The sequence below is a fragment of the Panthera onca genome, chromosome D2 (genome assembly GCF_046562875.1).
Source record: "Panthera onca isolate mPanOnc1 chromosome D2, mPanOnc1 haplotype 2, whole genome shotgun sequence".
Classification (NCBI taxonomy): domain Eukaryota; kingdom Metazoa; phylum Chordata; class Mammalia; order Carnivora; family Felidae; genus Panthera; species Panthera onca.
Window position 1 is genome coordinate 13,349,132 of NC_138349.1, and position 24,004 is coordinate 13,373,135.

General features: G+C 41.2%; 1 protein-coding gene across 4 annotated transcripts in view; it reads left to right on the plus strand.

The window, feature by feature from the left end:
* Positions 1-3,624: 3,624 nt before the first annotated feature.
* The window catches only part of RAB11FIP2 (RAB11 family interacting protein 2), a 40,570-nt gene continuing 20,190 nt past the window's right edge, over positions 3,625-24,004 (plus strand). The window contains exons 1-4 of one of the 4 annotated variants that reach the window (XR_009612829.3): positions 3,625-4,828; positions 10,526-10,968; positions 11,713-12,181; positions 15,243-15,845. Coding sequence is in view for 3 of the 4 variants with exons in the window: in XM_060641373.3 (XP_060497356.1) it covers positions 4,476-4,828; positions 10,526-10,968; positions 11,713-12,181; positions 20,697-20,754 (1,323 nt within the window). In the remaining variant the exon portion in view is untranslated. The other 3 variants (XM_060641373.3, XM_060641377.3, XM_060641372.3) reach the window with 3 other exon arrangements.

Genomic DNA, 24,004 nt, shown 5'->3' on the forward strand with positions numbered 1-24,004 from the left:
ACATATCATTAGTCATAGGATAATAAAAACAAGTGACTCTGTTCAACTCTGGTATGTTGTCTTTATGTATGTAATCCTTCTTCCTTTTTTAAAAAAAATTAATAGTTTTATTTATTTTTGAGAGAGAGAGTGAGCACAAGTGCGGGAGGGGCAGAGAGAGAGGGGGAGACACAGAATCTGAAGCAGGCTCCAGGCTCCGAGCTGTCAGCACAGAGCCTGATGCAGGGCTCTAACCCATGAACCATGTAATCGTGACCTGAGCAAAACTCCGAAGCTCAACGACTGAGCCACCTAGGCACCGCTCCTTCTTCCCCTCTTAAATTACCTTCCATGTGTATCTTAAAATTAGTAAGAGATGTTTAAAACTGTCAGACAATAAACATTTTGCAGAACCACTTTGATCCCGGATCTTATATAATTGCCGTTATTTTTCACTGTGAGCCAACCACACATTCGATCCAACGGACAAGTTTTTACTCTCTTAGTAAACAATTGAGAAATGTCTTACAGGCAATCACTTCACTTTTACAATGTAATTCTGGCTTCTTTTTAGCTCATTTTTGTTGCTGTTGTTTATTTGCTTTCCCTGGGGCAAAAATATGCTACTTTCTTATTCTGGCTTACGATCATTAGGTCGTAACTTCTGATCTTGCCAGATAGTAAATCTAAACAATTTTGGCCCTAGCTAGGTTTGGGGAAAACTCAAAAGAAATTTCGGTGCCACAGGAAGAGACGTTAGTAATTCCAGTTGTTTCGCTCTTGCCTTTAGAGTATTCCTTGAATTGTGTTGGAGTCTGTGGTTGTGTCGTTGTGAACTATGGCTGCTAACTCCTACCCTGGAGATGGCTGTATTTCAGAGATGAGTGAATTGATACTTGTAAACAAGTTGATAATCGTTAATAAAGCTTACCAAACAATTTAAGCTCTTTAGAAACACACATCCACTATTATAATTAATTGCCCATTGTTTATTTAATTACAGCCTTTAATAGAGGCATGAAGGCGTCTAAAAATGCAACTTACACAAAATCGGAACTTACATTTGTTTTCACGATGCGTATTTTGTTTCCGTGAGTTTCAGGTGTCAAATGATTTCTCCCCGGAGATCCTGGTTGAAATTCCACCATTGACTATTCAGTGCACTCTTTAAAAATCATTAAGAATATTTTTCTTTAACGTTGACAATGGCCCACTCTGGGATCCAGCTGCTATATTCACAGTATGATGGTGATTTTGTTTTATTTTCCACACATGGCCTTTTCATACACTGTGTCTCAGAGATGGAAAATTCTCTTTAAAAAAAAGAAACCCCACTTTTATAGCATGCTTTCTTTAGAATGCCCTAAAACCAGGTCTTTTCTTTCTAGATGGTGTCCAGCTCAGGATTATTCAAGATTCATCTATAGTTTATTCCCCTGAAGATTTTGGTGGCAAATCCATCCAGTGTCTCTTTTTGGAGTGCCTACTTCATGCAGAACTCACACCAGTCACTGTGTGTAAGCAGAACTAAAAAACTGGGAGTTTCCAATAGATGAGAGGAAATCTATAGACACTAGCAAGTGCCAGTGGGTCCCTGAAAGAATGTGCTAGAATCTGGGTAGTCTTTGAGATTTGTGGGGTCGTCCTTTAGAATTAGGACAATATCTTCTTTCTTCAAGATTAAAATAATGTATAAGGTCATCCCCTCCCTAACTAAAGTTTTTCATTGGCTGCTCTGGTGGTGGTACAAATATATTAGGCCTTCACACGCCTCCATTCAAAAAACGTTTAATGAAAAGACCTTGTTTGTTAGTTTTAAGTGCTGCAGCTAGTATCCTGTAAATATGGGGCACTGAGGAATATGGACGACATCATGTCCTCAAATGGAAAAGTTGTAAACCTTGCCTAAAAATAATAAACACAATACCTTACTTTTACAGCCATTTTATTTTATTTTATTTTTATGTGTATTCACTTTGAGAGAGAGAGAGCCAGCATGTGTGAGTGAGCAGGGGAGGGGCAGAGAGAGGGGGAGAGAGAATCGCAAGCAGGCTCCTTGCTGTCCGTGCCAGGGGCTTGATCTCACAAACCACGAGATCATGACCTGAGCCAAAATCAAGAGTCAGAAGCTTAACCGACTGAGCCAACCAGGCGCCCCGTTTTACAGCCATTTTAAGTCGGAAAAGTACATGCACATCTATCATATTGCTTGGGTCTCAAAAGTAGTCCTATAAAGGGAGAAAAGGCAGTAAGTCATTCAACAGGGCAAGTACATACTGAATGTCAGCCACTGTGGAGGGATGATCCACGATACACACAAGGCAGTTCAAAGAATTTAGACTTTCCTTGGGAAGGTAAAACAGGAGCAGAAAGAAATACCATAAAGGTAGTATATGCAGGTCTCTTGTCATTGAGAAATTGAGGGGCAAAGGAGACTCGGTGCCACACTATGCTAGGAAACGTACATTATCTCAGAATACTCCTCCAAACTATTTTATTCACAATCAAATCAAATCAAAACCTATCTACAATCCAACAGCCACTTTATCTACAAGTTACGGACAACGAGTCGGAGGCTCCCAGAATCTCAGTTCCTTGCCTCAGGAGGCTAAGTGCCCATCACGAGCACTATACTGAATTTCTGGCAGAGGCAGAGCGTCAAGGAAGGCTCCCGGCTGGTCAGCCATCATCCATACTTTCCCCACCAGATCAGGCTAGTCCAGAAAAAGCTCAGCATTAACAGATCCCCATTTTCTTCTCTTAAAAAAACCCCTTCCATTCCAGCAGCACTGGTGTCCATTCGGTTTTGCCCTAAGACGCAGGTAAGGCCATAGTCTGTAGCCCTTGGTGAAGGAGAATCCTCTCTGGGTTTGGCTTCCGAAGTAGGATAGTCTAGCAGACTGTGCCCACGAGGTGTCCTTTTGACGTTGAACCCATACAGTGGCCAGCGGTCTTAGACACGGTCTTCTCACCCTTGAAGAAACTGGAGCTCAGGGCGGGGAAATGACTTGTCCAAGGTCACACAGGCTGATGGTAGCAGACATGGGTGTAAAACCAGGTCTTTTGACTGCAGCCCAGTGTCTCTCACGATCTTTATTAAATTCCTGTGCCGGTTTTGGAATCTTTTATCGGCTGCCCTCTCTTCTTCCACTGAGGTGGAGGGTGGGGGATGCGTTTCCAGTGAATTTGAGAAGAGTGGATAAGGGGTTGGGGAAAAGTGTGTTTTCGGTCAAGGAAGAGGGCCCATGCATCCCACCACCATTTATCTAAGGTCCGCTCGGTGCCGAGCGCCAGGCATCAGGCTACCCCCAAGACGGTTCCCAAAGATTAAAACTGGGTCTCTTCCTAGATCGGGCTTGCCCGGGCCTTGGTTGCCACCTTTCAGGAACGTTCCCTGGCTTCCCCAGCCGCCCCGTGCAGGTGCCCGCGTCCCCAGAGCCCAACGCCATGCCAGGCCGCAGCAGCGGGCGCGAAACCCAGGAGGAGCACTCAGCACTGGGAGAGGAGCTCGCGCCGCGCGCCCCCGGTCGCCACGGCAACCAGGGAGGCGCTGACCCTTGACCCCGCGGCCCCGCCCGGCCCCGCCCCGTCGCGTTCCCGAGATCAACATGGAGAAGGCCAACCCGGAAGTGCCGCCGCCGCCGCCACCACCGCCGTCGCCGCCCGCGGGGTGTTAGCAGCAGCCGGCCCGGCGAGGCCGAGCCCCGTGCCCGCCGCCCTGCAGCCCTCGGCCCGCCGGCGCCGGGGCGGCCGCGTGCCCCGTCCCCCGTCCCGCTCCACAGCCAGGCGACCCGCCCCCGCCCGAGAGGAGGAGCCGAGGCGAGGGGGAGGAGGAGGGAGGAGGAGGAGGAGGAGGAGGGAGAGGGAGAGGGAGAGGTTTGCGAGAGGGAGCCAGGCCGCGCGAGCCGCCGGCGGTTCGTATTACCGGGGTCGGAAGGAGGAGCCGGGCCGGGCCCGCCGGCCTGCGCTGGCGGGCGGGGGGTGCGGAGGAGGCGGGGGCGGCCCGGCCGCGAGCAGGCAGGCGGGGTGGGGGGGGGGGTGGGGCCGGGGGCTGCGAGTTGGGGCGGGCGAGCTCTAGTCGGCCGGGCCGGGGGCGCCCTCCCACCCCCGCAGCCCTCCGCGGGGCCCCGGCGGCCAGGCCTCACCTGCCCGCAGGCCCGGGAGCCGCCCGCCCCCGCCTCCGCCGCCGCCGCCCAGGGCCCGTCCCCGCGGCCGGCGGCGCGTGAAGGTGCGGGGTCCTCGCGGAGGCCTGGGCGGCGCGGCCTGGGGATGGTGGGCCCCTGCGCTTCTGCGGCGGCGAGGGCACCTCCAGAGCAGCCGTGCCCCGGGGCTGCCCCAGCAAGGCGCTTGACAGTGAGCCCTGGCGAAGTTGGGCAGCTGTGAGGCTGCCCGTCGCCGTTAAGTGCCCTTAGGATGCAGCGATTAAGGAATTAGGCTCTCCCTCCGGGAGGGGCACCGCCTGCGCTTGAGAACCCGGTGCAGAGAAAAAGGACAGAATGATGCTGTCCGAGCAAGCCCAAAAGTGGTTTCCTACCCACGTGCAGGTCACAGTGCTCCAAGCCAAAGATCTGAAGCCCAAAGGCAAAAGTGGCACCAATGACACATACACTATAATTCAGCTGGGCAAGGAAAAGTACTCCACCTCTGTAGCCGAGAAAACCCTTGAGCCAGTCTGGAAGGAAGAGGCCTCTTTTGAGCTACCTGGGTTGCTAATGCAGGGGAATCCAGAGAAATACATTCTTTTCCTCATAGTTATGCACAGGTCCCTGGTGGGTCTGGATAAATTTTTAGGGCAGGTGGCAATCAATCTCAATGACATCTTTGAGGACAAACAAAGAAGGAAAACAGAGTAAGTTATATAATTTATTTTGAATTTGGGGGGAGATGATATCTTATTTATGGATTTTCTGTTCTTGGAAATTATTTGTGTAACTGGGGCGTTGGTTTTTGGACTGAAATATGACCTAGTTTTGGGCACCACATTTGCACACATCTGAAGTCGAAGTAGCCCTTGTGAAGAAATATTTTTTAAATGGAGTCGTTAAGGATCCATTACTCTCATTTTGCGTTTAAGGGAAACATCTTAAATAATTGAATATTTTGCATTGAATTGTAAGTAAATTGACATTGTTTCGCTACTCCTAGGAGGACTGGATCCCAGTGTTGACCAACTAAAACTTCATGTATGTGTAAATTGTTATAATCATTAAACATTACAATTTTCCAGGAATTGGAACATCAGAAAATTAAGTCTTCCAATATCAGGTCACATACTGAACTCTGTCGGAAGATAAATTACCAAATTTAGAGCTCAGTATTTCATTGCAGCTTTATAAACTTGGCCTTTATTTTAGCTCAACCATCTTTCAGGGTCAGTACAGCTTGATGGAGTCTAAAGCCGTTACAAGAAAAAAAAATGAAAACTATGTACAAATATTCTCAACCTTCAATAGACACTAACATTTTTCTTTGAATTTACAACGTATTGGAGGGAGTGTATTACTTCGGAATTAGTTCTGTAAAGTCGGCATGTTTAGACTACGTGGAATGTTCTCAGATTGGAGACAAGGGTTCAGTTCTGATGAAGTGATTTGATGACCTTTTCAATACAAACATGACCTTTTACCTGTGACTTTCAAGCTTAGAGTAGATACGTTCTCATTTAAAAAAAGGATAATATAATTTAACACTGGGTGTTATGTCTCAAGTCGAAAAATAGTAAATTTCCAGAGATAGGTGTACTCACCCTTTCTTAAGCCTATAATTATTCTGGTCTGAGAGACCCTTAAGATTAATGGAATTAATGAGAGAAAAATATAGGTTGACTTTATAACAGGACTTCAAGTTTCCGAAGCAGCTTTGGTGTTTCAGTCATAACTGAAATTTATTTGCCCTTTTAAAAACTTTTTATAAGCATAACTTTCTTGAGGTTCATGTTAATTTCTTATATTTTTAGAACAACCGTGTCTTACTATTTTCTGTACATATCTTCCTGCAGGCTTCTCCTGGTTGCAATTTTTATTTTTATTAAAAAATGTCTTTTAAATCGGAACTGTATGTAAGATTTAATATACGCAGGGTAAAAGGGTAGAGGGATAAGTACTGGGAGTGCATGAGGGAAAATGGTAAACATTTAAGCTCACCGAAAGATAACAGTATTTTAAGAAAAAGAGAAAGGGCTTAAAAACTGTAAAGTTGAATATATATCAGTGATGTTGATATAACTGTTTGATACCTACAAAGTGGTGTTCAGTTTCCCCTGAGGAGTTCTTCATCAAATTTAAACTGAAAAAAAAGTGGATAATTAGCAAATAATTTGTTTCAAATCACCAACTTTGGATGACACTCACTCTATAATATTTAAAGTGCTTTGAATGTAAACTTTTAAGTATATTTTAACTTGAAATACTGTGCTGCACTTTTGCCACTTTTTAGGTTATCGAATGATGTATTTCAGGCCTTCTCTCCAATATAAGTTTTCTGAGCGAAAGTAGGCCCAACTGTGAATTCGGAAACTCAGAGGATGAACTAAGCTTTTAAAGTTCCTTCTTGTTGTACTCTTTATCTTTGTCAGCATCCGAATGACAATAAATTTGATCATAAGCAACACTCTCTTATCGTAGTCTCCCTACGGGAATTCTCTATTGGCCACTACATAAAACTGATAAGAACTTTTAGGGGGAAAACGCTTTTAAATGTTATCAACAGGGCTTGTGATGTTTATTGCATGTGAAGCGATTTTCATATGTTCTTAAATCCCATTTTCTTTGTGGATAAATGAGGACCACGTATTTGATGAGATATCTTTATTGGTAATATTTCTGGGTTTTTAATATACTTAATAGCTTCCTTTTGCAGCACAGCTGTGCACGTGGCACAGTGAGCGATGAACTTGAGCCACCGGTGTATTGCAAGAAAGATATTTAATATTCTGCACAGGGCTGAGCCTTGTCGGCCTATCCCCAAGTGCTTTTTAGAAAACCGGTATGAGTGATGAAGGCCACCAGCTGATTTAGAAGTCCCATGAAGCTGCTGGGTGTGACACTTTTTACTCTTGACGCTGAAGACTAAGTATTTACAGCTTGCCTTCCAATTGTGTCAGGATAGGGAGAGAAGTATGAAGGCTAAAACTCTTATTTTACTTATTTTTATGATTTGAAATTAAATGCCTTTTTTTTTTTTCTTTTCTTTTCTTCTCTTCTCCTGTAAGGAGAGGGAAAGGGCCTGAGCCAGAACACTTTGAGTGGGGCATGGAAAGAGAACTTCTGTATCTCCCACTTTTATGAGTGTCTGGGTTGGTTCTGGCACAAGATTTAAGGAAATAATACAATGTTTAATAATAGAATGGTAAAATCGTTCATGCTGTTATGTAATATCTATTGATTTTTTTTTTTTTTTTTTTTTTTTTTTTTTTACAGCAGAACTGGGTGATGTTGATTTTTTTTTTTTTTTTTAAATGCTCATGAAAAGTAATAACAATCAGAGTCCCTCGAGTTAGGTATGACTCAAACACATGCAGATTTTAGGACTTTTGTGTGAGTCTGCAGTGCACCTGTGTCCTGGCCTCTGGCACCCTTCCTGCCAATCTTGTCCCGTTTCTGACCACACAGCACCGATTGCTTGGGAATAGTTCCCACATGTGTGGTGGCTTTTGAACATGGGCCTGTGCCCGCTAAAAATTGAACAGAGGCCAGACGCAGTTGAAACCCGGTACTCCAGAGGTGAAAAAAATCAGCATTAATCCACTAAGCCCCAAATGATGTGTCTTCATTTTATCTTTCTGAAGCCTGGGAAAATAAGTAGTATCTCTGGAATGATTCTTGAAGGTCTCATTAAGACTTCCCCATTATATCACTTTCAAAACAAAGCAGCCGAAGTTATTTGTCATGCCTAAATTTTAAGTTTATATATTCGTTAAAAGTGCTTTGCAGTTTTCTCCTTGGGGCGGGGTGGGGGGAGGATGGAAAATATACTGTATTTACAGTTTGTATTCAGATACCGACTTGCTTGATCCTTCAAAGCTTACCTAAGTCTTTAGTGTTCCCTACCATAAAATAAAACAATGCAACACACACACGGAATTATAGCTTGGTTGTGTTAAAAATAGAATTTTAGAAAAAGCGTTCAGTAAACATTTATTGAGTGCAAGGCAAACTCTTCAAGTAGCTTACCCTTTAGCAGTAGAAAACCTGTGCTGCCTTCCTCTTTGGCTGTCACTGTCTCTTGATTAAATAGAGTGTTCTATAACATGTGACCAGCCCTGCCTTTAATGTTACTAACATATGTGGTTCATCACATAAGAAAGAGCAACTGTTTTCATGCACATGTTGTTCATCCACTTGGATGTTTTCCTTATTGAACTTTAATCTAACATTGGGAAGTTACTTACCGTTTGTGCCTCAATTTCCTCATCTGTGAAAAGTGGATGTTAAATTAGATGATGGGTTTGGCCTTATCTCTGAAATTCAGTGAGTTCCGATTACTTTTACCCTCTTCCATTTATTGGGTTATTGGTTTACTGGTTTATTTTTTTTCTCAGATTTGCTTTGATTTGTTATATACATGAAAGTCCTACATGCTTAGGTTTTTTGTTTTGTTTCTGGTATGTTTCTTGCAAAGTGTGTTTCGCTTATTTTGTATATATCCCAAGATGGTACAGAATATTTCCCTCCATCGGAAGCATTTCTCCCCTATTTAAAATGGCTTTATTATCCCAAACTGGGAATTAATAACTGGGTATAGAACCTTGTTTCATTACCAAGCTCTTCAAGTGCTAAGTTCTGTATTGTTCAGGGTTTTCTATTCCACAGAGTTTATTGCTGTCATTTCTTATTTCTAGTCCCTGTGTCTTCAGATTTCACCATTGGCCTCAAGGGCTTTTCTCAGTTTAGGGTCTCTGATTAAGGCTTTCTACTATAAAATATTTTATTTTAATAAATTGCTTGCTTTGATGCAACTAAATCTTAATTGATTGAAATGCCTCAAATTAATGACGAAAATATTTCTCTTGTGTGCCGCTTGCTAAGATGTGGCTGGTATATATGCTATGTGCTAATTTCCTCTCCTGCCTGGAAAGACCCGTGAACCAGTCTTCACTTGGTGTGTGGTAAACATAAGCTGCTTCTTGGGTATCTTCTTAGTAACAAGGAGAGAAAGTACTAATGTAAACTTCGATCAGAGTTCCTTTGTAGCTAAGAAAATCTGTTACACTTTATTAGAGCTGTATTTAAGTACTAACCTGTGTGCGGTTTATGCTTCGTTGTTAAGTAATGGGAAAACACTGTAGAAACTTTCTTCTAGGCTCGATTTTGCAAATTTTTTTCTTTTTCTTTTGGCTGTTTTCCCTATAGAATGACCACTTGTCACACTGACAACTGAAGACTTTCTCATGGATAAAAGTACTGTGAACAAAACCAAAATAAACTTTGCCTCTTATCCAGTAGCCCCCTCTTATCCACGGGGCATCCGTTCCAAGACCCCAGTGGTTGCCTAAAAGTGTGGCTAGTACCCCACCCTAGATACACTATGTTTGTCCCTATATATGCGTGCCTGTCATAAAGTTTAACTTATAAATTAGGCACAGTAAGAAATTCATAATACACCAGAACAGTCGTAACATATGCTGTAATAAGAGTAACGCGAATGGGGTCTCTCTCTTCACATCTCTTACTGTCCTGTAATCATCCTTCTTGTGATCATGTGAGATGATAAAATGCCTCCGGATTGAGACGAAGTGGGGTGAGTGATGTAGGCTTCGTGACCTAGCATGAGGCTACCGCCGACCTTCTGAGGAAGTACCAGAAGGATCATCTTCTTCCAGAACGCGGTTGACCACTGGTGACAAGCCGTGGAAAGTGAAACCGCGGATAAGGGGGACTCCTGTAACGTCATTTGACAGCGGGCAGTGCAATTCGGCGAACTGACTAAAAGCAGAAGATTTGGCCCCAATTAAGAGAATTTTTATTTGCTATTGTTACGGTGGCAATAGCAAATGAAGCAAGTCCATTCTAACAAGAAGCATTTAGGCTTTCTCTTTTCTTCAAAACCCTTACAAGAGTTATTACTAATTGTCACTTCCTACGTTTTACACATTTTTCAGATTTTATTCAGGAGAAGGCTTTGACCCACTTCATGTGAATCTAAATTCACCTCACATGTAATTTTCATGATTAGCAAACTCCAGTGCAGTGGTCTCCAGTATCAACAACATTCTTTTAGTAGTTTTTAGAGAAGAAATATTTGGGGGTGGGGGCTAAATGTGTATTTGTTAAAAAATGGGATCCTTTATCATTTTACAGTGCTCAAAAGTAGTTTGTATTGATGAATTCTTTCAGTAGTCTTTACCTCAGTGTCTTTTAACCTTAAACAGTGTTCTTGGGCCACTAGCAACATTTACGTCAGATGGACACATAATCACTGTCATGCTTAGAGTGCCTTGATTTGTAAGAATAGCTTAGCCTGAAAAGCTATTTGTACATAACAAGCACATATCCTCTCTTTGTTACATGTTACAACCCAGTTTTTTTTTTTTTTCCTTCTCTTTAAGGTGGTTTAGATTAGAATCCAAACAAGGAAAAAGAGCCAAAAACAGGGGTGAGATAAAGGTCAATATTCAATTCATGAGGAACAATATGACAGCAAGTATGTTTGATTTATCAATGAAGGACAAAACAAGGTCTCCTTTTGCAAAATTAAAAGATAAGATGAAAGGTAGAAAAAACGATGGGACATTTTCTGATACGTCTTCTGCCATCATTCCAAGTTCTCACGTGCCCGATGCCAGTACTGAATTTTCAAGTGGTGAAATGCAGATGAAATCCAAACCAAAAAAGCCTTTCCTTTTGGGTCCTCAGCGACTCTCTTCAGCACATTCGATGTCTGATCTGACTGGGACCCACATATCTTCTGAGAAGCTGAAGTCTGGCACCGCTGGTCAGACACATCTTCTTGGACGCCAGGTAGATTCCTTCGGAGCGGTTCCGGAAAGTGGTAAGTGACACTTTCTAATCGTAGCCTCAGTGATCTGAACTACCCTTTTAATTTTCAGAGTTTCACTTAGAAAATTAGAAAATTAAAAATTGCAACGTCTTGATAGTTTTCAAGTTTAGTTATCAAATCTTTGTTGAGTGCTGACTATCCTCAAAATTGATGTTTATTAAAGGCAGAACTTGTCTGCATTCAGCATTGTGGTTATGTTAAGTGATAACAAAAATAAGTCCCAGTTGCTTTTCATAGCCTGGATTCTCTCTCTCTCTCTCTCTCTCTCTCTCTCTCTCTTTTTTTTTCTTAATTGCTGTTTCTTCAGTCTCGGAAGCCTGAGACGTAAATGGATATTCCATTTAATCAGAAAGTTCCTAGAAGAAAAACCTTGCGTGTGCAGGAGTAGGAAAGTATATTTAATGCTAATGATGAAAAACGTCTTTGAGAATTTATAGCACCATCATGCCCACCAGAACCTCTGGTTTTGACATTATAGTGTGTTTATATTATTGTTTCTTTCTGAGCTGAGTAAATTACTGACTGTCTAGCAATATGCTAATTATTAATAGCCTGCCTACTTCAGACTGCTATACTTTAGCATTTTAAGATTGTTTTCCTTGATTATTTTAAAGGTTAATATCTTTAAATAGCTAATTGCTCTCATTCTAAAAGCAGCAGTGTGCACACAGAATCTGTCAAGTTGCATGATGCGATGTGTCACTGATTATGTACTAACTACAAAATTGTTTGCAGGAAGTCTCAAATCTCCACACAGAAGAACATTAAGCTTTGATACTTCTAAAATGAACCAACCTGACAGCAGTGTGGATGAAGGTGACTCGTCTTTCGGAAGACAAAATGACCCATTTACAAATGTGACTGCTTCATTACCCCAAAAATTTGCAACACTGCCAAGAAAGAAAAATCCATTTGAAGACAGCAGTGAATCCTGGGACAGCAGCATGAATTTATTTTCAAAACCAGTTGAAGTAAGGAAAGAAAATAAAAGGGAGAAAAGGGAGAAAGTTAGCCTGTTTGAAAGAGTGACTGGAAAAAAAGATAGCAGAAGATCTGATAAACTTAACAATGGGGGATCTGATAGCCCTTGTGACTTGAAATCACCCAATGCATTTAGTGAAAATCGTCAGGACTATTTCGATTATGAGTCAACTAATCCGTTTACAACAAAATTCAGGGCTTCAAATATAATGCCATCTTCAAGGTAAGCCTAACATGGGGGAAGTTGGGCTATTTTGAAAAATAGCATCCTTAAAGTATCAAATATCCCTTTAAAAATACTTGAATGTTTTAAATTCCTTTTATTTGACTTGAACAAAATTCTTCTTTTTATAATTAATTATGGAGCCAGGAATCATTGCATACATCTTTGGAATTGAACTTTTTATCTTAGAAGGAGAAAAGATTCTTAATCCCTACCCTAGTCTGTTTCTACTTAAGTGAGCCAGAAACTCAACTGAAACTTGTGAAGAGAGCAGTGTAGCTTTTGATGAGACATGGTGAGAGTGAATCACCAGTGGGTGTTCATTTAAGCCAGAAATTTAGGTGATATGTTGTGTTTCTAGATATTATTTTCCAGGGATTAGTTCATGGGCTCTCTGGAGAGGATTAGTGGACCATAGCAACCAGTGGGCTATTCTCTAAGGATAGCTGGCTCATGTTAGGTCTTACTGGTTTTCATAGTAGGTGTCACCTGCCTTTAGCAAGTGGCTCTTTAGAAGTAGCTTTTCTTTGTGAATGTTTACTGGAACTTTGTGACCCTTGTGGGTACTGTAAATATATCAAAGTGTATCTATATGATGATTTGTAGTCATGGGAATGATCACTCTCATGGTAACGATAAAGGTTAGGTTTTCAAAATCTGAGTTCTCAGTTACGCATATAACGGTACTTTTCTTATTCCTTAGTACAAGTTGGAACTGCGAATATACCTTTAAATGAGATTATGGATTTTGCAGAAGTACACCGTGGAACAGCTGATTAAAGAAACCTTAAGCAAAGGCTAAGATGAATGTATTGGAATCCTAAGCAATTATAGAATAGTATCGTAGAGTGTCTGCCGTGGGAAATAGAAGTTTTTCCTCAAGGCAGTAATGTCTAGAATGCAGACCGGAGCGGGAACCCTGGCTCGCTACCTCTGTGACCTCTATAAACCTCATCATCTCCATCTTTGAAACAAGGAAAAGAATACCTACCTGGTAGGACTGGGTGATGATAAGTTACAAATCAAGTACATGGTATAAAGCCAGGGCCCAGCTAGGGAACCCGTGAACGGTAGCTGTTATTATGTTTTATATACTGTCATATCATACTTTATTCAAAAGCAGTGCTTTGTTTTGTCCCACTGTAAGCGAAAAATACAGTGCTAACAAGCACCCGTTTAGACCGTACTCTCCCACCTGTCTTCCGATCTCCTAATGACGCGTTCGAGTAGGCATTTAACATTTTCACGGGAAACGTGTTGCTTTCGTTTTCGTTTAGCAATAAATATTTGCCATGGCTTTAAAAGGTACTGTTCGGTTTTCTTTATAAACTACACTCCAAAGAAATAGATTTTTATCATGTGGTATTAATGTTTTATTGAGTCCGTAGTTTTGTTATGCCGCTCTCAAATATTTCATTTTGGGATTTTACATAGTATATTGCATATATTAAGTCCTAAATTACAGGGGTAAATAGGAATATATTTGCTTCTCCCCACTTTCACTGAACTTCTTTTTATGAAGAAGATAATTAAAAACAACTGTCTGAGATAACTTAGAGATTGGATAATTTAAATAATTTTAGAGTCAAAGAAAAGCAAGAAAAATGGGAAATGATAGGAAAATAATGTTTTTAAATTATGGCAGCATATGGAAAAATAAGTGTCCTCAGCTCTTTAATTGCCCTTTACTTGGGCTGTTCACATGGACTGCCACAGATTTGAAAAGTGAGTGTGGCATTTTGCCCGATTCAGGCTTTGTTTGGGCGATTTCAGTACGAGCGCTATTTCTATCAGAATTAGAGTTGTTTCTTGATATATGCATAAAACGCTCGCAAGCATTTAAAAAAAAAACCAAAAAAACAAGATTTAAAAATTTTATTTCTCTTCTCCCTATTCTTTGGGATGTCAGGTATGAGGATAACAACCATCCAGGTTCCTGGGAAGTTAACCTTTCATCTGTGTACAAACCATGTTTGTGGTAAATGTAACACATTTGGAATAAAAGGGTTGCGGGTTGCTCTAATTTATAGTGTAAAGAAGGAGGATCGACTATAAATAGATCTTGGAAAAGAAAGCAGTTCAAACTTCCAGAAAGCAGCTTTATCTTGAGTGGAATTTGGAGAATACGGTCAAGGTAGTTATGTCGTTACGTAACAGTATGTTCCTGTTTCTCGTCCCGACATCAGCCCTCAGTGATTGGAGACATTTTAGATTGCTCATATTAATATCTCCACCGAAGGCACTTTTGAAGCTATGGACTCCTATCACTAGGACGTGTGCTGCAGGTTATTTTTTTCCAGTTGTGCTAAATCGATCTGTTTAGAGTCTCCTGGACTCTTGGGACTAGTGTCCGCGAGAATGCTGAGCAAAGTTGAGGGTAAACTGGGTAGCTGTGGAACTGGATCGTGTTCTTTGTGATGTCTCTGGCTCACCTGTGATGGCAGGTGCAGGGAGGCCGTGGTATTGCCCTGCGTGTGCGTAGCGTAGGATTAAAACTGGAAGGGGCCAGGAAACACTTTCTTAGACATCACAGTTTTTCTTAGTAAAAAGTGAAATCCACCTGAAGAAAGCACCTTGTAAACCACAAACAAATACGGTATTTTGCTTCTGTCCTTGGAATAGGTCCTACAGTCTTGCATCAAACTGATAGGAGAAATGAATCAGGCTTTTTGTGGGATTACTCCAACAGAGAACGGGGGTTCACTTGTCCTCGCAGTCACTGACTTGCAGTCTCTTTCATGTCCCTGCCCCTCTTCTTGGAAGCCCGGCCTGCTCTTTCTAGGGAGGCGGAGAGGGTAATTGATCCGTGTGCTGCAGCATTTTCTTACGTAAGTCTTCCTTTCTGCGGGCCTCCCATCGTTCGCTGATACAGGCTGGTCACTGTTTTCCCTCCCGCCGCCGTGGAGAACTTGAGGGCAGTGCCCCCATGGCATTCGTGTTTCTGCCCCGAGTCTCCAGCCTGATGCTTGGCAGGTAGCAGGTGTTAGAAAAAAACATTTCTGAATGAATGAATACAAAGCTTGGCAGACCAGTTTCCTAAAATGTGCTTTTATTCCTTCAGTCTCCTCTTCCAGCCCAGGGTGGGCTGCAGAGATCAAGATCTTCTGGGATGTGGAAGACAGAGCCACAAAGGCAGATACGTGCATTTTTTGTGTACAACTAAGCATTATTCAGAATCTGAGTGTGTTTAAAGGACTCCTGAAATGTAATATTCCTACCCTAAATAGCACATTTTCTGGAGTTCCTTAGGAACCCAGTGTTAGGCAAGTTACCAGCTGTAACGTAATAACCCCAGATCTCAGTGGCTTATCACCTCTCACGGTACGAGCATACAGCTCCGTGTCGTTGCCTCCTGACTCACGATGCCGGGGACGAGGGAAGCCAGTGTTTTGCTCCCTGCAGCCGTTCAGCGCCACCCTAGTATTCTGGAACCAGGCTCCTCCTTTCTTGTGCCACCATTTACCACCTTGTCTCCAAGGTCAGGCGGCAGGCAAAGCTAGCGGAGGACCCCACGCAGCTCGCTTTTATGTGCCAGGCCCGGCCGTGCCGTACGTCACTTCTGCAGATGTCCCCTTGGCCAGAGCGCAGTCACGTCCCAGCCTCAGTGCAGCCAGTGAAGAAATCGGGCTCAGCGATGGACCCGGAAGAAGCTGAATGGGGTGCGGTGAGTACACCGCATTGACTTTGTGGTCTGTGCCGCTTCTGAAAAGCCTGGATGCCGTTGAACACTCGGCATGCTGCAAAGCGCCTACTGCACGTGGACTGGGAGGTGCAGTTGGAATTCTTGCCATTTTCAGGAAGATGTTTCATCGCTTTATGATGGGTATCGAGTTATCTGTGATTTAAAATTGCTGCGCTTGCTTTTTGTAATTACACATCACAGGTGCTTTGGCATCATCAGCATCAACTAACGTGTGGTTAACTCCACAATTCGTAAAGTCGTGCCTGTTTGCATCAGCAGTATATAATTTTCCGAAAACAAAAAACCCCTGCGTGTTTGTTGCACCATTTTTAAATAATCTGTTCACAGCCATTTCTTCTATAACACGGGGCCGGTCTTCCAGTGGAACGTGGAAGGGGTGGGTGTGTTCAGCACACGTGATGCCCTTTCTTTTCAGACGGACACAGACCCTTAGTTAGGTGGGGACATGTGACGAAGTTCTGGCTTAATGAAGAGTTAGCCGAAGAGATGTCGACCATCTTCAGGTCTGTTCGTGAAAACGTACTGGATAGTCGTCCACATACTGTTGCCTCTCTTCCTCACTACCTTCGACCAGGGCGTTGGCAAACAAGGCTCGGGGGCCAAGTCTGGCTCGCTGCCTATTTTTGTAAGGAATGTTTCAGTGGAGCACAGCCTACCCGTTGGTTTACGGGTACTTTTGTGCTACAGTGGTAGAGTCAAGTAGTTGTAACAGAGGCTGTATGGCCAGGAAGGCCAAAGCCAAAGGTATTTATTATTATTTGGCAGTTTACTGAACTAGTTGGCGGATCCCCAGGCTAACTGAGTGGAGATCTTTGAGAAGGGCAGAGCCATAAGAGAGGCGCAGCCTGTGTCCCTGAACGCGTGTGGAAGGCCACCTAACGAAGCATAACTGGTGAAACCTTGTCTGAATGATCCATCCTCAGAGTATTAAGTGAACTGCAGTGTTTGCATTTACTTCTCACAACCCTTAGCACTATTATTAATCGTTAGGGCACAGGGGCCATGGTAACAGGTGTGCTTAAAAAGCCTAGTTGAAAAAGTTGAAGAACCACTGATTTGTAACACCAGATCCAGACTTCCTAAGCTACCTAAGCTTCGTAACAGCTCTGCTGAATTCTTCTTTTGTGGGTGCCCCACAGTACCTACATCGGTGCACATCCTTAGTGCTGATCATCAGGGGCTCCTGGGGACTTCTTTTCAACTTACAGTTTGTTGGGTCCTATCTCATACTGAGTTAGAATCTTTAGTGGAATGGGCCCTGAAATAAAAATCAACATCTTTAAGACTTAACCACTGATTCTCAGGTTTAACAATCACTAATCTAAATTATATCATGTATTTCCTAAGAGCTCAGTAAGTACTCATTGACGAATAGGAATTAGGAGTCCTGTTGGTGAACTCATAGTTGAATAGGTGACATCGTCATGTCAGTTTTGCTGACAGGGCCTTTGCTGAGGCGGAGGCCATAGTAAGGAGATCAGCTTGACTGTAACAGGGATGTGGAGACGACTATGAGATTTGGCCGAATAGCTAAGACACATCTAAATCATTGTAGGCATTGAAATGTCTGACGGTTTAATATTTACGGCCTCTGTGCATGATTTTTTCTCAGGGTTCAGGTAAAACCTAGGCATCAGTAGTGATGAACAACACTTACAAAACATGCGTGTGTTTATACGCTACTATATATATATAGTATATATATATATACTATATATATATATATATACTATATATAACTTGAAGAGAAACTCTGAGATGGGTGTTCTTCTGAGCCTCCGTGAAAAAGTGTAGGATTGAAGAACTCTCTCTACCCAGTCAAGGGAATTCGTTAAGGAGAAAGTTCGTTGGGTAGGTCTTATTCTGAAATTAAAAAAAAAAATACACAGTCGATAATATAAGCGTACCCTGTATGGAGAGCTGATGTTTGATGTTAAGAGAGGAAGCTCGTCGGAGAGCAAGAACTTACGGGAGGTATTTTTACTGGAGAATTTCGTTTTGGGAATATCCTTCCGTTTGTGACTCCCACAAAGAACATGCTTTCCCTTCATTATTTTTCCGCCTTACTGTAGTTGTGAATACCATGTGGCAAAAAGTCTCAGTTGCTCTATGTTCACTTAATGGTATGTTTTATAATATCATTCCGGGTGTTACTGATTTTATTGGAGCATATATGCATGGATTTCCATTGACAGTATTTGCTGTGGAAAACCCTGTGTGCCCCTTAGCTATTTTTTAGGACAGTGCAGAAATAGTGTCTGAGATCAAGAACTCCTATCTATCACTAGTATTTTGTAATTTTGCATGACAGAATGCCTTTTACTTTTGGGATCACATTGACCTACTTCCCTTTCTCCCTTCTTTCTTTCCTTAACTAGTCAATTCCTGTCTATGGTTGTATCATACCTTTCTTAGAAGGTATAAAAAATTGTTACCTAGAATGTATATTTAAATGTGTTTCTTATTTTCACAAATCACCAATCACCATAGGCTTATAAGCGTGTAATCATTATTATGGAGTTGCAGAACATGTTCATGAAAAAAAGACTGTTTACTATCGGCCTACATTTTGATTTTAAAAAGTTATAGCGAACAAATGCTCCTAAAGAAATAGTCCCATTCATAGTTTTAAAATCTTCATTTTTATAACACTCCTTATGGACCTTTTCTCCCCCTCCCGTGTGAATTTACAACTCAGTCTTTGGCGTGGTAAACCTTAAAGTGCATGAGGTTTATTTTAATAGCAGAATTTACTTTTTGTTTGTCTAATATTAAAGATAATTTTGCCTATTATTCATGACAGGCTATACACCTTTTACATAGCTGAAAACTTGTAGCCTCATTTATGAGACGGAAAACAAAAACTTTTGAGGTGATTTTTAGAGCCATTAATCCATTAGTGTCCCGGGATTTGCAGAAATGTGTCCAATGAAACAGTGACTGGGAACACGGAATATGCAGTATGATGAGTTCCCTTAACACTAACTAGAACTTTCCTGCCGAACTCCCCAGATGCCACTTGAAACTTTTTTTACCCTTTGTCATCCTAATACTCATTATAATAGCTCTCATTAATTGGTACATTTCCCGATGGGTTAATTTGCAGATACCAACCATGCCGTCCTTTTGCTAACTCACTAATGCAAATTGATATTTATAGACTTCAAAATTGAAAACAAAAAAAGCTCCATAACGAAAAAAGACGAAACTTTGTTAAGTTGTTGTTGTTGTTGTTTTTGTTGTTATTTTGAGCTGAGAGATTAAGATACAGAGAGGTTTTGTGAGAGAAGCAAACCAGCCAAAAAAATCCACAAAAACTACTGTAGGCTAATAAACTGATGTGAAAATTTCTCAATTTACAGCACTTGACAGGTGCTAAAAGAAAAGCATCTTTAATTTTAATGTGTTGTTAGGACCTCTTTAGAGAGACTGTACAAGTTATTAACAAGGTCCTCTGAGACAGGAGACGGGTAATTAACAAGACCTATGGAGATATAGTTTAGGTAATTAACGAGCTCTTAGGCACTGGACACAGGATAACACAGCGAGTCCAATAGTTAAAGAGAACAAGTTGTTATGATATGATCAAATACAAGCTATAGTATATAAGTCCCCTTGAGATTTCTGATAGGAAAGTATTAAGATTATATTCTAGTGACCCCAGTGCACCAAATTTTGTAAATCAATATGTAAATTTTAATTTTTAAGATAGAACTTGAGAGGATTATTTCTTTGTAAGACCAACAAGCAGGGAAGCTTGCTACATATAGATTAATAATCTTTGTTAATCGCCATTAATGAACCTGTGCATTATGAGAACAATACATTGGAAAGACACAAATGATATGATTCTAATTGTTTTAGACATTTGCTGTTCTGTTTAGTCTTTACCTGTCTCCTGTCGGCTAAAATTGTCTATTCCAAATTGACCTTGCTTTCCTCATTCCCTTTAAAGCTCTCAGGATCAAGGCCAGAAAGGCAACTGTTTTTCACCAGTGTAGCTTTTATATAATATTCACAGGTCCCTCCAGTCATGCTCTTACGGTACTTTCTAGAGATTCCCAATTTCAGACATTTGGTGTGTTTTTTTTCCTGCATAAATTTGAAATTGTTGGGGTATGCATCGATTTTTGGTTCAGAAGACTCCCACAATCAGCAGACCTTTATTATAAACATGTTATACTCTGAAGATTAAGAATAAAAAGAAAGCCCTTGCAGGTCTCCTGATTCTTTCCATTGCCTCCTCAGGGTGACTAATCCAGGCCTTCCAGATGATTTACTCTAAATTTCAGATCTGAGAATCAAATGGTATTTTCATTTGCGTTATTTCTGGATACTTACTATATACAGGAAACTCAGAGGTTATCAAGGTATAAATCCTGCTCTTAGAGTTCATAGAAGCAGGCATGTACGTATTAGGTCTCAATTCCATGCTAAGGACTGGACATTGTATAGGCACTGGGGAACCGTGAAAGATATTTAACTTAGGTTGTGATAGGATCAGAGTAATTATCTTAGGGACTTGGGGGACTGGAGCTTGGGGGTCTCTGGTGGGGACATGAATGGGAAGGGGGAGAAAAGCTAGTTAGAAAGTTAGAACGACTGTGGGGGCGAGAGTTGGTGGAGATTACTTGGCAGTGAGGTTGGGAAAGAAAGGAACATCTTGGAGATGTTACTTTTGTATGCAGAGGTCTGGATGGTGGGGGGTTGGTAAAGCAGAAGAAACAAGGATCATTCCAATGGTGTGTCTTTCATCAGTGTCTTAAATTTGTTGAAACACAAGTTACAATGGTTCACCTTACGAATTTTCAGGTTTGTGATGGTGGTAAAGCGATACGCATTCAGTAGAAACCATACTTCGGAATTTTGAGATTTGCTCTTTTCCTGGGCCTATGAAATGCTGTAGGATCCTCCCTCATGAGGCTGGACAGCGGCAGCCACCACAGCTTGCGGTCAGCCACTCGGTTACGAGGTCAGACAACTTAACAACCACTCTGTACCCATACAGCCATCCTGGTTTTCATTCTCAGTATAGTAGTCAATAAGTTACATGAGATATTCACCACTTTATGATAAAATAGGCTTCATGTTAGATGATGTCGCCCAACTGTAGGCTCATGTAAGTGTTCTGAGCCCATTTAAGATAGGCTAGGCTAAGCAATGATGTTTGGTAGGTTTGGATTATTAAATGCGTTTTCAACTTATGGTATTTTCAATTTATGATGAGTTTATTGGGCCATGACACCATTGTAAGTCAAGGAAGATCTATATTACAACAATGTCAGACCTATTTTTGAATCAAAGTTGGCATTTTAGTCTTAATGGAGAGGTTCAAGTTTTGGGTTTTTTTTTAATGAGTTGCTATTTTGTTTATTTTAGAACTTTATTTTAGAAATTGAAATCACGTGTTCTGAGTTATTGAAGACAAGGAAATTAGTATCAGCACAGTAATAACAGTTCTTGAGATTTTGTGAATACTGAAACACACTTGGCTTCTTTGAACACAACAATGCAGATTTCTGTAATTGCTTATGGATTTAATGCATTTAAAGCGTGTTCACCTTAGCACTGTAATGACTGCATGTACTTCTCTCCAGCGGTTTTGAGTTTACCAAATCGTGTCCTTGTTGGAACCCTTTTGTTTGTTTCTTTCAAGAGAATAACTTCTGTTTCTTTCATACTTAGCCCTGACTTCTGCATACACTACTTGTCCAGGCCCCAGCTTCTATGTTTAGAACATTTTCTTTTGCACCACTATGACTAATGACCTCACCCGTGGCTACTTCTTGCCATAACAGTAAAGCTCTGACTTTTGAAATACAGGTACTGTTTTTATATTTTAATATATGGTAGGAGTGTTAACCTGTGGCCAGGTTGTTTTAAATGGCTGCCGATGATAGAAAATAAAGCAACTACTCTGATTACGAAACAATTTCCTTTTTATACATTTAGCTACTTTCTAAGAATATTAGGATCCAGATATTTGACATTTGTCTCCTTGAACTTATATTTTAAGAACAAATTATTGTTCTTGGATTTGATGTGTTAAATATAATACAATACTACTATATAACATAATACAAACATTAACAGGTGATATATAGATATTGTATGTTAAATATAATATGTCATACATCAGATAAAAATGTGTGTATTTTATGTATTTATTTTAATCTTAGAAACCTTTCTGACAAAAGTGCTAATACCACTTAAATAGCAATTACATGAGTCAACTTGGCCTGGAGTAAACGTAATTCACCAGTTTTTAAAAATTGTTTTAACAGACATGCATATGAGCTCTACTAGGGCTAAGGGTGGGTGGCTTGAAGATAGAAGTCAGAGTGGACTAAAGTCCTAGTAGCCACGCAAACTAGGGACAGGGATATGTAAGCAGTGACCCATAATCCAGGCAGAATGAACTGTGTGTTGTTGCACACGGAGTTCACTATAGAAAAAAGGTAGACGAGCACTTGGCTAGAAATTGGGAAATGCTTCCTCAAGGAAGAGGCCTTTGAGCTTAACCTCGGCCATCAAAGATGATTTTGTAAGTTGGGGAATGAGTGGAGAGACAGTTATTTTAGTAACTAGCAAGAAAACTCATTGAAAAAAAATGCGAGACACATTTTGAAAGGATATTTTATAAATAGTGACTGTATACTGTTAACTTCATTAGCTCTTTACTAACTACTTGGTAATTCTGCCGTTTCTTTTTTTAGTTGGAGTCTTGGAGCTATACTCTATGTCTGTCATTCCCTGCCCGGTAGGTTCCTGAGGAAGTACGTTTGCTACTTCAGGGGACCAAGGAGCCAATTAGCCAGGGCCCTGCAGCAGCCCTGCGTTAAATAAAAGGACCTCATTGTTGTGGATCCTGGAGGGGGAAAGGCGGTGGGGGGGGGGGGGGTGTTCAGGTTCATCACGTGTTTGATGCCTAGAGGTAAACAGTATATTTGTTTCATATAGATTTTTTTTCCATTTTCAAAGAAATTAAGTGCCCCGCATTAATGAAAAATGGAAATCATACTGCACATAATTTAATATTTGTTTCGGAACGTATTATTTGATTACCTTCTTCCACTCAAAGATCTTGCCGGGTAACATGAAAATATAAATACGGTAATAGTAGAATATTCTGAAGAGAATTTAGGAGAGGTACTAAGAGTTCAAATTTAGGCCTCAGGTCTGGATTGAGACCTGTATGGTCTTATTTAAAGCCTTTCTAAGCCTCATGTTTTTCAGCTGTAAAATGGAATAACCAGCTTGGTAACCTTGGAGTCGTAGAAGAGATTGAATAATGTAGGTGCACGTGAAGTGCTTACGGTTGTTTGCCACAGGGTGACCCGGAAAGTGGGGGCATCTTCCACGGCATCCACAGAATATGTAATAATCGCTTTAAATAAGTTACATTATTTCCAAGTAATAATGTATTCTCAACTTAAACCTTAAAGTCGAATTTAGGGGCTCATGTTTCTCATTGATGGAGGATATACTTTTGGCAGAAAACAAGAAACTTGATAGTTTTACTAGTTTCTTTCAAGATGTATGTTCCATAATAATCTTTGATAAACTAAATCACATTAAGTAAAATATTCTCCGTATTAAGTAGAAAATGTATTACTTTGCAAGGCAAAAGTATTATAATCAATATTGCTATGAGACCTTGCGTTCAGAAATTCTTGCATAGCTCTAATAAGGATAGGGTAAATATCTAAGCTTTGGCTTTACCTTAAATCATGGTGAATATTTTCTAAACTCATGTGGCTGAGCTTGGATTAAATTGTTAAAGAAGGCAGTTCAGACTATCAAAATAAGAAGGATAAATGCTGGGGCGCCTAGGTGGCTCAGACGGTTGGGCGTCCGACTTCTTGGGCTCAGGTCATGATCTCGCGGTTTGTGAGTTCGAGCCTCGTGTCAGGCTCAGTGCTGACAGCTTGGAGCCTGGAGCCTGCTTGGAATTCTGTGTCTCCCTCTTTCTCTGCCCCTCCCCCACTCACACTCCGTCTCTCTCTCTCTCCTTCAAAAATAAATAAACATTAAAAAAAATTTTTTTTAAAAAGAAAGATAAATGCTGCCTACAGAAAACTCCTCAGAACATTCCAGAGTGCCCTTTGGGAAAAGGGTCG